This window comes from Trachypithecus francoisi, unplaced genomic scaffold (assembly GCF_009764315.1).
Source record: "Trachypithecus francoisi isolate TF-2019V2 unplaced genomic scaffold, Tfra_2.0 Lachesis_group10, whole genome shotgun sequence".
In the NCBI taxonomy this organism is placed as follows: domain Eukaryota; kingdom Metazoa; phylum Chordata; class Mammalia; order Primates; family Cercopithecidae; genus Trachypithecus; species Trachypithecus francoisi.
The window spans coordinates 107087919-107101816 of NW_022681455.1; the positions used below are offsets into that span (position 1 = coordinate 107087919).

At 44.4% G+C, this 13898-nt stretch overlaps 1 protein-coding gene across 2 annotated transcripts; it reads left to right on the forward strand.

The window, feature by feature from the left end:
- The first annotated feature begins 21 nt into the window (after positions 1 to 21).
- On the forward strand, positions 22 to 13725 carry CMTM1 (CKLF like MARVEL transmembrane domain containing 1). Of its 2 annotated transcripts, none has more exons than XM_033218685.1 (4): positions 22 to 865; positions 4136 to 4294; positions 11362 to 11460; positions 13426 to 13725. In XM_033218685.1, exons 1-4 carry the CDS (start codon positions 398 to 400, stop codon positions 13594 to 13596), a joined length of 897 nt encoding a protein of 298 aa, XP_033074576.1. In that variant the 5' UTR covers positions 22 to 397; the 3' UTR covers positions 13597 to 13725. The 2 variants fall into 2 exon arrangements, with proteins under 2 accessions (XP_033074576.1, XP_033074577.1); XM_033218686.1 differs by having other exon boundaries at positions 22 to 850.
- Positions 13726 to 13898: the final 173 nt, after the last annotated feature.

The window sequence follows — 13898 nt, forward strand, 5'->3', positions numbered from 1 at the left end:
TTTCCGAACTCTGCGCCGGGCTCAGAGCACTACTGTAACTTCCAAGGGAGCGCTGGGAGCAGCGGGATCAGGTTTTCCGGCTCCCCGGCCTGGGTGGCAGGGAAGAATGTGTCGGGATCCACCTCAGGGATCTTTGACTCTCTTTACTGCCTGGCTGGCCAGCAGCTCCGAGGGGTGGGGTTACAGAGATTTTGAGTTCTCAGGCTAGACGGTGGCCTTGCACCCCCTGTGGTAATGAGGTGGCTGAAAGGCTCGGCTTATCAGTGGGGCAGCGAGAGAGGCGGGTGCTCGCGCCAGAGGGGTTGCCAACAGCCGTTGGGACGCGACACTGGTTCCCAGGGGAGAGCCAGCCGCTGCTGCGGCCCTGGTTCGGACGGCCAGGCCCTAGGGACCCACCATGGATCCTGGAGACGCCAAACCTGAGTCGCCCGAGGCACCTTCAGGGAACCTGAAACAACCAGAGACTGCCACAGCCCTGCCAAGTAGCGGCAGCGTAGTGAGTTCTGTACCCAAGGCACAGCGCAACGTCTCAGCGAAGACCGCATCCCGGAAGCACCCTGCAGTCTCAATTCGCACTGCGAAGTCCGCAGCCACCGCACGTCCCCAAGGCAGTGAGGGCACCGCACCCTCAAAGAAAGCCACCACACGCCCACCCCCAGAGCCCACACTCCCACCCCCAACGCCCACACTCCCACCCCCAACGCCCTCTGCACACACTGAATCCAAACTCTTAAATGAGACGGCGATCAAAGAGCGTGCAGAGGGCCGAGCCAAAGTCCCTTACAAATTCAGGGACAGCCTCAAGCGTTTTTCCTTCTCGCCCACTGGAATATTGAAGATCCTGAGAATGGTGAGCAGAGACCTGGTGAGATCTAGCTGGGGGATGTGGCCGGCAGTGGCCTCGGGGAAATGCCCAGGGGGTGCCAGCTCCAGAAAGCTTCCATAATTTACTTTGCCACTCACCTTTGTTTTGCTTCACCTTTCCTCCCCACCGCCCCTTGCTCCCCACACACTAAACCTTTCCTACTAAACTTGCCTCTTTTTTCCCCCTATTTTTTTTTCTTTTCTTTATTATACTTTAAGTTCTGGGGTACACGTGCAGAATGTGCAGTTTTGTTACATAGGTATACAGATGCCATGGTGGTTTGCTGCACCCATCAACCCGTCACCTACATGAGGTATTTCTCCTAATGCTATCCCTCCCCTAGACCCCCACTCCCTACAGGCCCTGGTGTGTGATGTTCCCCTCCCGGTGTCCATGTGTTCAACTCCCACCTATGAGTGAGAACATGCAGTGTTTGGTTTTCTGTTCTTGCGTTAGTTTGCTGAGAATGATGGTTTCCAGCTTCATCCATGTTCCTGCAAAGGACATGAACTCATCCTTTTTTATGACTGCATAGTATTCCATGGTGTATATGCGCCACATTTTCTTTATCCAGTCTATCATTGATGGACATTTGGGTTAGTTCGGTTTCCTCTCACAAAGGAAATTAGGGAAGCAATGAAGATAATAGGAATTTATAAGTTAGGAAACAAAAATAATAGAATCAATCAATACAAGAGCTGTCATTTGAAAGTCCTATTAAATTGATAAACCATTGGCCAACCAAGAAAAAAAGGGGGAAGAAAGGACGTATATTTAAAATTAGAAACAAGAAGGGGAAAAAAATCACAAACATCAGTGAAACTGAAAGGATCTACAGAAGTACCTTGCAAAACAGATGTGAATAATTGGATGAAATGGTTGATTTTCTAGAAGAATATAAATTACCAAAACTGATCCCAGAATAAGGAAAAATCTAAACAGGGCAGTATAAACATAGAAGAAAATGAGAATTTTACCAAATGAGTATCTTTCAAAAATGTATCAGGCCCAGACCCTTTTACAAGTTAACTCTTTCAAGCCTTCATGGGATATAATTCTGACACTACTATAACTTTGTCAAAGAATAGAGAAAGAAGAAATACTTCTGAACTATCTTTACACATTCAGTATAATACTGATAGGAAAACTTGACGGAGTTCAGAAAAAGAAAACAAAGTAGAGATCTCACTTGCATCAGAACAAAATATCAATGTATTAGCAGATAATATTCATAAGTACTTTTTGAAAATACAATACCACAAGAAAGAAACAGGATGATTCAACATTAAGACTCTATTAAAATAATTAACTGTATTATAAGTAAAAGGGAAAATGAGATTATATCTATCACATTATAAAAAATTAGAAGATTATGTCACAGAACATGTGACAAAATTCAACATTTGTCCCTGATTGCCAAGAAGGGAGACCAGTAAGACAGGATTATATAAATATTGCATTGACATTGTAAAAATAAACATTTCAAACTAAAGAGTCAGCATATTTAAACATCAGAAGTATTATTTATTAAATGAGGGAAAAAATGATGCCTACTACACCATGAGTCAATTTTTTCTGAAACCACTAGTCATAATTAGGAAGGGGAAATAATATTTGAAAAGAGGTGGCCAGGCGCAGTGGCTCATATCTGTAATCCCAGCACTTTGGGAGGCCAAGATGGGCAGATCACCTCAGTCAGGAATTCAAGACCAGCCTGGCCAATATGGTGAAACCCCGTCTCTACTAAAAATACAAAAATTAGCCAGGCTTGGTGGAGCATGCCTGTAGTCCCAGCTACTCAGGAGGCTGCGGTAGGAGAATCGTTTGAACCCAGGAGGCAGAGGTTGCAGTGAGCTGAGATCACGCCACTACACTCCAGCCTGGGCGACAGAGCCAGACTGTCTCAAAAAAAACAAAAAGAGGTAAAATATATCCTTTCTTTCAGCTAATATGATTGTATATCTAGAAAAACCCAAATCAACTGGAAACAATTTAGAGCCAGATAATTTAGTTAGGTGACTCATTATTGTGTTAATAAATAAAAGCTTTCCTAGACAAATAACCACTTAAAATATAAGAAAATATTTCGGCCGGGCGCGGTGCCTCACGCCTGTAATCCCAGCACTTTGGGAGGCCGAGGCAGGCAGATCACGAGGTCAGGAGATCGAGACCATCCTGGCCAACATGGTGAAACCCTGCCTCTACTAAAAATACAAAAATTAGCCGGGTGTAGTGGCACATGCCTGTAATCCCAGCTACTCGGGAGGCTGAGGCAGGAGAATCGCTTGAACCTAGGAGGCGGAGGCTGCAGTGAGCTGAGATTGCACCACTGCACTGCGGCCTGGCGACAGAGCAGGACTCCATCTCAAAAAAAAAAAAAGAAAAAAGGAAAATATTTCTCTTTACAACAGTAATCAAAATGATCAAATATCTAAAAATAAGTGAAATGTGATATACATACAGGAAGAAAACTTTAAAACTCTCCTGAGAGATATTTTTTGAAAACCACTAAAATAACTGGAAAGACATACTTTGTTCTTGAGAAAAACTAAATTCTGTAATTTTTCCAAATTATAAGTGAGTATTTCATTTAGAAATCCCAACTCAAATGCCAACAGGCTTAGTCTGGGGAACTTGACCAACACAAACATGGCAGACATAAACAGTCTGAGAATTAGTAATAAGAGGAAGACTAGGCCAAACAATAACTCTGTATAGAATGAATTGTCTATAACTTAGAGTACTAGAGAAGGAAGCAGCAATTCAATGGAAGAGAACAGTCTCAAGAGACCAAACTATATCTGAGAATTTAGTATACGATAAAGGTTGGATTGATCTGAAATCAGATCAGTGGGGATAATACTGGCATTTGCCAATAAATGATGTTGAGATAATCAGCAGCTGTTTGGAAAGAAAGAAAACGGAGGCTCTTCCTCACGGTTTCTACCAAAATCAATGTATATGTACTTTACCAGTATATATACAGACTTCTTTCTAGTATGAAATATAAACTGCTAATAGTGGTTACTTTTAAGGAGAGAGACTAAGGTTGGGTTGGGGGAAGAGAAATAAATTGATTTTTTTTATCCCTCTATACTATGTGCTCTTATTATTTTTATGTATTTCATTTCTTCAAAATATAAGAAATGTTAAAAATGTATGTGCAAAGCAGTATAGGCCACTGTACTGCAATATAATCATATTTATATTCTGACAATGTAGATTTTTTTAAATCATGCATTAAAACAAATCCTGTTTCTTTTCTTGCAGAGTCTTATCATAGGAGCATTAGCTTGTTTCATCATCGCCCAAGCCAATGAGTCATTTATAACAATCACAATTCTGGAAATCTTCATCGTCCTTTTTTTTATTCTAATATATATGCTAACCCTTCACCACTTGCTGACCTATTTACATTGGCCCTTACTTGTAAGTGTTCATTTTTACAATTCTTCAAATCCAAGCTTTGCCCTCAGCCCCAGAGTAAGGGCTCTCCTTAAGTGAAAACAACAGAGCTCTCTCTCTAGACAAGGACATAGCTGAGCTGTGACAGTTAGGGTGTTGCCCTGGTCCAGAAAGATTCCTTGGACCCTTGTGCCTGCAGGACAGCCAACACACCCCTGCTCCAGCCCTGAGTGTAAAACCCCTCATTACGGCACTAGACACGTGGTACTTTTCAGCTTGTCCAAAAAAAAAAAATTTACTTAGTACATAAAGTAGGTAAGCACATTTCTCACCCATTGCTTGTGAAACAGTGCATGCTTCTACTTTGCAGAGAGCACTCTGATTATAAACATTCTCCCCAAAAGCAAAAGTTGATATGATGGCATTGTAGAAAATTGCTATGCATACCCTTAAAGATTGTACAGTCAACCTGTGTGTGTGTGTGTGTTAGGGTCCCTATCACAAAGAGGTGCCGGACTATCCAGAAAAAGACATTACAGAGCCTTCTTTAATAGCTTTTCCCAGACTTTCACATTCTTTTGAACAATTGCTAAAGCTAATCCCTCAGGTCTCAGACTAGAGAGGTAGTATGGTTTTGTCCAGAGACAGCCATGGGCCCGGATTCTGGCCCTGCCACCTTACTAGCCATGTAACCTTCAGCCTCAGTTTCCCCATTTAAGAAATACGGAGAAGGAAAAGTGTGATAATAACTACCTCATAGGGTTCCTGAAATATTTAAATGTGTGCAAAGCCAGTAACATAGTATGTGACACAAAGTAAACATTCTAATGTCCAAAAAGAACAGCCACCCATCAGACCCATCAGACCCATCAGACCCATCAGACCTATCAGACCCATCAGACCCATCAGACCCATCAGACCCATCAGATAGCTGGGTGGCGTTTGCCATTCTATCTTGCGCTGTGAACAATCCTAATTCAGAGCTTAGGCCTCTTCCACATTCCACTTCCTTATAGAACATTTTTCTAACCTTAAAGTCAGAATGTTCCTTTTGAGCTAAAACTCAAATATGGTCTTCAAATCTCTGAGAGATTTTCTGCAAAGGCTGCTGAGCTCTCTCTGTCCCACAGAATGCCGAGTACAGGAAGCAGACAAAGCAAATATGAGCAACTTTGATTGAACATGTGGAAGACTCTTTTAGTTATGGAGAGGTTTCTCAGGGGAAACTCAAATCTCTGTCCATGGAAATTTTCAAGAAGGGAAGGTAAAGTAACCATTTTTGAGCATATACTATGTGCCAGACACTTTTTCATGTTACCTTATTTAATCCTCACAACAACCTAGTGAGGTTATGGTCATCCCTCACCCCCGATTTAACAGATGAGAAAATTGTATTAAAGACATTCAATTGTCCGTGGCCATGTATAGGTGCCAGAAACTCAGATATGCACCCAGGTATATCTGACTCTAAAGCCCAGACTGTCTCCAGACTTTACAAACTATTATCTTGTGATGGTTTTCTATCTCCATTCTCCATTAAGGTAAGAAACTCAGTGAAACTATGACTCTATGTCATCCTCAGATTCTCTACATTTTTTCTCTGTATCTTGTTTCCTCATGATTTTCTTAAAATACAGCACCAAAGGTGAATTGGTTATCCTGGTGGGTGTACACAGGCCCTTGGGGGTGGGTGACTGATAGCTCCACAGCACCATCAGCTATGGTCAGGAGGACCAGAGCCCTCTGAGAAATGGACTCACGCAGGCTGGGTCCACACATAAAGCTGGAGAGGGCCAGGACATGTCATATTTTGCTGTAGGGTCCAGCGGTAATGCCCAAGAAGTATCCCATACAGAGGTAAGAACTAGGATCTCCTGAGCATGAACCGTGAGTGTCCTATGAGAGAACCTGTTCTCACAGTGGTCACAGAAAGTTCAACCCAGCTCTTGTAGGGTTACAGGCCTTTGGTCAACTCCAGTAAAGCCAGCCTCCCTTGCTGTGTCTGTCTTAAGTGACAGTATCCTCTTTTTGGGGATGACTATGGGAGCCCAGAGGTGATTCGGAGCCCCTGTCTTTTCCTGCTACTGCCCTCGAGAACATAGGCCAGACCTGGCACAGCACAGGATATGCCTTGTGAGCTCCCAGGAGCTTCATGGTGGGGAAACTGTGTTACCAAGATGGTTGCCCAGTTATTCTGATGTTCAGCCCACACTATCAGGATACATAGGACACAGAGTGAGCAACCACACAGTTGGTCAGATGGTAAGTGATCTAATTAACTTGGGAGTTTTTGAAAAAGACTCATCAAAACAGGACCCAAATTGCGTTCTCTTCTCCTATCCAGTCCTTTCCTTTCAAATCCGCTTTCTGATTCTGTGAGATGAAGGATGTGTACCTACACAATTTTTCAGAGGGGCAAGTAGCTACACTGTGAGGCCTTGGCACAGCAGGAAATGTGCTGGTTCGTAAGGCTATTGGTGCTAGGAGGTGATGACTTGGCACTTCAGAAGGTAGGGCAGGCTTAGAATCAAGCCTCAGGAGTCACTTGGGACCTTATGATAAGGTCAGTGTGGGAAGCCATAGAACACACAGTCAATTTCATACTAGAACTGTTTTGAGTCGAGCTCTGCACAGCTTCAGAGACTTGCCCACAGCTGAGAGTGCCCAGCATGCAGCTACCACTTCTTTCAGCCCTTCCCTCCAGGCGAGAAGGCTTGGCTCCCAGGAGGTATGGCATTAGGGTAAGGAGTACTGACTTTAAGTGGGGATTTCTAACTTAAAGGCTCATAAAAGGATAGAGTTCCTTATTTCCCTATTCCAATTATTGTTTGACAAAGGGGTGAGGGTAAAAGTCTCCACCAGGGAGACAAGAGTGTGATACATCAGGGCTTGGACTCAGCAGGGAAGCCCCAAAGAGAACTGACTGCAGATACAGGTGACCTGCTGAGATCTGTGGGCTCTGGGGCCATATTTTGTCAAGGCCCCTACTCTAGACAGAGGATGGACCCATACTCAGTCTCTGAGTTGCAGCTGTGAAGGGTGTGCCAGGGACCCTGACACCATGGGGAAGGCACAGGTCCCGCTCTCAACCCCTAACCTATGTTAGGGCCTATGAGGTCTCCTCAGATGGGCTCTTGGTGTTCTTGATTCATGTGAACTCACAGAATAAACGTGTCAGCTTCCACAGCACTGGTTTTACCTGCAGACTTGAGAGTCCACAGCACTGGTTTTACCTGCAGACTTGAGAGTGGAATTAAATCAGTAAATAATTTAAACCCATTTTTACCAGCATGAGTCTGCATCAAAGCTAGGAAAAGTGCAATTTTCCTCACCCCACACATATTCTTCATTTTTAGGTTTACCAACTCTACCCACTCTAGCCTAGTGTCAGGTACCAAGATACCTAAGAAATTATGAATTCAATTTATTGTCTTCTAAATAGCTCATATTTTAAACACTTCTACATCATAAAGAATATAATCCGGCATGGTCAGAGAAACTGAGTTCTGGTGAAGCAGATGTTTTTGCCAACAGAAAGCAATTTTTTAAAAAGAATATAATAAACATTTTAAACTAAAACAAAACAAAAAATGAAACCAATGAAAGTTGCAATTAGTTGAATACCAGATAATATTCATTGTTTGTAAATTCCTATTACAAATACTACATTTTGTGAAACAATTCATGTTTAATGTTTTTCTTTTTTTTTCTTTTCTTTTTTTTTTTTTTTGAGATGGAGTCTTACTGTGTTGCCCAGGCTGGAATGCGATGGCACGATCTTGGCTCACTGCAAGCTCCACCTCCAAGGTTCAAGCGATTCTCCTGCCTCAGCCTCCTGAGTAGCTGGGATTATAGGCACGTGCCACTGTGCCTAGCTAATTTTTGTATTTTTGGTAGAGACAGGATTTCACCATGTTGGCCAGGCTGGTCTCAAACTCCTGACCTCAGGTGATTCACCCACCTCAGCCTCCCAAAGTGCTGGGATTACAAGCTTGAGCCACCGTTCCTGGCCTGTTTAACTTTTTTCCTAATATTCAGTGTTTTTTGTTTGTTTTTTTTTTTTAATAAGCACTCATCATTAAGGCATCTTTCTCTTTCCCACTTAAAATTCTCAGAGAATAGTTTGGAAGCTTTATGGAATAATTATCAAGAAAAAACACATTTCTCATTTTAGTCAGAGAAGGCTACCTGACCCAATAAGGTATTTAAAGGGGAAAGAAAAATATAACAAGTAAGGATGATATTTATGAGGGAAGTAGAAGTCCTCCCACACACGGCCAAGCTCAGCTGCAATTTTAACACAGCCATCAGGGATATCTGTCTCTGCCCAGATGAGGCAAATAAGAGGGTCTGTGTCTGAGGCAAAAGGGAGGAGGTTAGCAAAAGAAGACCCATGGGCACTCAAATCAGACTGCCCAAGGTCATAGCCACTTACTGGCTGAACAACCCTGGGCAGGTTGCTTACCCATCTGTAAACTGGGGATAATGAGAGTTTGTTGTGAGAATCAAATGAGATCACATATTAACACATTGGCACAGTAAGTGCTCAATAAATGTGAGCTAGCTATAATAGAAATGTTAGATGCAAGGCGAACCTTAGCTCCAGTGGACAGTTCAGGAGAGCACTTCTTTGTAAGTAAGGACCACAGTAAACTATAATGTCCATAGTCCCACAAGGAGATAAAATTATGACAGGAAGTTAAAGACTGGCTGGGCCTGGTCTGTGGTTGGTTTAGTATTATCATTATTGATGTGCTTTTGTTCAAATTGTTGTAATCTAAGACCACAGCTGGTTAGTGGTCAGAGAAACTGAGCTCTGGTTATATAGATATTTTGGCCAACAGAGAGCAATTTTTAAAAAAAGAATATTTGACTTTTGAAGTTTACACTCTGTTTCTCAGTTGTAAGAGTCCTTGTTCACATCTTTGACTACCTTGGTTTATACAATCCTCAGGTGTAAGCTTCCTGCAAACCTGCAAACCACTGTACCTGCCTCAGTCAGGCCTGCCCACTATGGGCAGACCTCTCGCTTAGCCTGCAGAACCCCGCTGGGACTTACTTCCAACCTCCACCAGCCCTGCTACATACCCCTGTTCCAGTGTTAACTACCAGGCACCAAAACAGTAGGCATTAGTGCCTTTCCAAGAGGCAAGTCACATTCCACAATAGGGCTCCTCGCCAACCCCAACAGGAAGAACACCTAGAGTTTGCAGAGAGTTTACTATCTGTTAACATTTTGAGGGTAGATATGAACTTACATTTTGATGCACTCCCACCAGCTACTAGATGCCAGGCATGTTATCAGATGCTTTCAGATTCATTATGCCATTTAATCCTCAGACCCAATGAACCGCAGTCATTATCCCCATATTACAAATTAGCAAGTTGGCAGACTGGTGATAAAATATGCCCCATCTAGGAATTGGCAGGCCAAAAGAGTTCATCAACAAAAATACTTAGCTGATTGGTGCTGTATCATTTTGACCCTCCAGACCCATTCCACAGAAAATGCCAAAGTGGGATTGGACGCTGCACTTCCAGACTAGGAGAATAGCTCATTTCCTCCTTATTTGGGTGTCACTGATGGGAGGCAATAGTGAGATGAGTTCTGATTCCACCCGTTATTCAATCCTAGGCAGCTGAAAAACTCCAAGCCTCCACCATGTCCTTTGTAAATGGGATGATGACAATTCTGACTTTGGAGACTGCTTTGTGAGGGTTAAATGAGGTCAAATGATGGACTGGGAAATGCTTGGCACATCAAAGAGCTCCATTGGAGCTATTGTGATTCCATGATAACATACGCTGGATGGCAGTGCTCCTTGCTGTGTTTGGACTAGTGCACCAAAAAGATGACATTACCAAGGCAGACCATCAAGACTCAAAGACTTAAGCTATTCAGATTAGGTGTCTGGCCAATATTGTGGTTATGTTCTTCAGGCTTTTGCCTCTAGCCATACACTGCTGCCACTGACACACTGCGTTCTCGTTCTTCCATTATTGTTTTGCTAAGAAAGCTCAGCCACTGCTCACCCAGGAGGGCACTGCCACCCACTCAGCCTTACTCTTTATTTCAGCACCCAAAGAAGCCGGTTGGGCTAGCAGTTAAAGAACTCAGGACTGGCCAGGCACCATGGCCCACGCCTATGATTCCAGCACTTTGGGAGGCCGAGGCAGGCGGATCACCTGAGGTCAGGAGTTCATGACCATCCTGGCCAATATGGAGAAGCCCTATCTCTACTAAAAAATACAAAAATTAGCTAGGCATGGTGGCAGGCACCTGTAATCCCACCTACTCAGGAGGCCGAGGCAGAGATTTGCTTGAACCTGGGAGGCGGAGGTTGCAATGAGCCAAGATCGCACCATTGCACTCCAGCCTGGGCGACGAGCGAAACTCCATCTCAAAAAAAAAACAACTCGACAGAAATCCAGTTGAAACGCAGAAGGAGCACAACGAGCCTGCAGATGTCGGGGCACACCCAATTCTGGCCATCTTTCAGGAAACAGCAGAAAACATTCACTCCAGAATATCAGGCCTGCTCCTCAGATGAGTTCATATGCTCTTGGGACACGTGAACTCACAGAATAAATGTGGCCTAATTTCCAGAGCACTGGCTTTACCTGCAGATTTGGGAGAAGTAAATCAATAATTAAAATGCTCATCTAAAATTTTATTTTTATATTAAATGAGTTATGGAATAGAATGCAGAATTTACATTAAAAAAACAAGACTTTCCAAAAAAATCACATTTATGGAGGGCCAATTTGGGCTAGGCCTCTTGACCACTAGGTTTTTTCATGCTCACTTTCCTATTCGCTTTATGGAAAAACTTGTCAGCTTTTTTTCTAATGGTATTCTTTAATGAAAATAAACCTGTTCCTACAGACAAAGTCATAGCTAGGATCTTAAAATCACATAAACTCATGTCTCTGGACGATGTAAGCATTATGCCTCTGAGGGTGCCTCCTCATCTTAATCAAATGGAAAGTTTTTAAAAGGCATCTATTCTTAGATGTGTAATTGACCAGTTTTAATATTTATGAAATTATATTTTTGTGTAAACTTGATAAATTTCAATTCTTTATTACAGGATCTTACCAACAGTATCATTACAGCTGTGTTCCTTTCAGTAGTTGCCATCTTGGCCATGCAAGAAAAGAAAAGAAGGCATTTATTCTATGTCGGAGGGGTAAGTAGAGGCCTTCATGACTCCATTTAAGATCAGTATTCTGGCCAGGCACGGTGGCTCACGCCTGTAATCCCAGCACTTTGGGAGGCTGAGGTGGGCAGATCACAAGGTCAGGAGATCAAGACCATCCTGGCTAACATGGTGAAACCCTGTCTCTACTAAAAATTACAAAAAATTAGCCAGGCATGGTGGCGGGCACCTGTAGTCCCAGCTACTTGGGAGGCTGAGGCTGGAGAATGGTGTAAACCTGGGAGGCGGAGCTTGCAGTGAGCCAAGATCGTGCCACTGCACTCCAGCCTAGGCAACAGAGTGAGACCCTGTCTCAAAAAAAAAAAAAAAATCAGTATTCCAAGACTTTGAAAAGGGAAATTGGCAGACCCCATTATATCATTAACCAAGCAAAATCCCCACTACCACCCACTCCCCTTCTTGCACTGACTTCTTCAGGTGATATGAAGTTGCACAAACTCTGAGCTCATGAAAATCTTAATTCTAACATGCATTCTCCAAATAGGTACAAAAACAAGAGTCTGTTAAACCCCTTTTGAGAACTGTAGACACTATTTTTGAAATGTTAAGCAAGATCTTTTTGTCTATAAATAGGACTTTGATTTTCTGGACTAGAGAGTTGTATTTTAAAGACAGATAAGAGAGATTGTAAGGGGGGAATAGTGTACTGGCTAAAGTGAATAATCCAGCCTATTCAGGAAGGAAGGAAGAGGGAGGGAGGGAGGGAGGGAGGAAGGAAGGAAGGAAGGAAGGAAGGAAGGAAGGAAGCTGCCACACATTGAAGTGCCCAGTATATGCCCTGCACCAGGCGAGGCACACTCTGATTTAATCTTTACAACTCTCATTTGTACAGATATAGGAACTGAGGTTAAATACTTTGCTCGGGGTCACAAGACTGGGACAAACTGGGACTCAAAAGAAATGGCAGATCAAATGCTTGGAAGATTCAGGGGGTCAGCAGGGGAGGTAGGGCTTTGGTTTAAGAAGTTAAACAATGAGAACATAAATTAATGCAGAAAAAGGAGTTTATTTGAATTCATTTCATAATCAATAAATATCTATCAATCCCATTGGATCGTGCCAGACATGAGCTCAGTGCTGGGGATAGAGCCCCTTCCCCTTTGGGTAAGCTCACAGATTCGCTGGGGCAAGACACCTAGGAAAACTCATTAAGCAGCCAGGAATTAAGTGACCGTAAAGAGAAGCATTCAAGGCTGTCAAGAGTCCTGGAGTGCACAGGGGAATATCCGTGCCATGGGCCCCTGGTCCCCATCCGCTGACTCCACAATCACTCCTTCTACTGCCAGGAGTTCCCACCCCCAGTTCTCCATTTCTTGCCTGGAGGGCAGCATCCCACCACACCCCTCACTGGTCTTCCGGCCTCCAGCCTGGTTCACTTTCCATTCACCTCATGGCCACTGAAAGTAGGTTTTCTGAGTCTCACAACCTGACCTCTTTGATAGAGTCCCAGTTCCTGCACCTCTGCCCACCTCAACTCTGCCCACTTCTCAGCTGGCTCCAGAGGTCCTGGGCACACCAGATTCCTTAGAGACCCTAGTCCAGTGCCTGGGTTCTCCTCCTCCCCTTAGGAATTCCTTCCTGCCCTTTGCAAACATAGCCCAAAAGTCTTTCCACGGAGAGGCCTTTTCAGGACCTACCCCTACCTGCAGCCACCTAGGGCCACTGCCCTTCCCTAGTCCTTTCCTGGTGCCTCAGACGTCAAGCGAGGCTACTACTGACAACAAAATCCCCCATTTCCAAAATCCCTTTTTCTGGGAAAGGCAGAGTGGGCCTGCAGCAGGCAACTGGGCAGGCGCCAAGAAAGTAGTGAAGAGTCAGAGAGGACAGGAGGCCGCCCGCAGCGCCCACCCTGGATAGGGATAGGTTCAAGGGGTTGCTACCGACCTGCAAAATAACCCCGTCTTTCCTTCTCTCATATGGTCTTGTATCTGACAGTCCCTGTGTCTCACAGCGGTAATCGTGTGTTGCATCGATGCGTTTGTGGTCACCAAGATGATGAGGACTAACTTGAAAAGATTCCTGGGAATCGAATTTGAAAGCAAGCTTTCCCCCGCCAAGGACGCCTACCCCGAAACCGGCCCCGACGCCCCGCAGAGGCCCGCCTGAAGCCAGCCCCGCGCCCCAGCAGATGCATGTGTCTGTCTCTGCCTCCGAGCCCACCCCCGAGCTCGCGTGCTGTCACCCATTCCGGCCTAAATGTGACCATAAAATTAGGGCTACTGCTTTTATTGAGAATACCTGCTTCCTCTCTTTGCCTTGTGTAAAAGTCGTGTCGTATTTTCCTGCGCATGGCGCTGCGCCCGTGGAGCTCAGGACGGTGACCCGGGGCTCGCAGCCCCCCGACCCGGCAGCGGAGCGGCGGCTTACAGACCTGGGGCTGCCTGGAGACGCCGGGATGGGACCGCGAG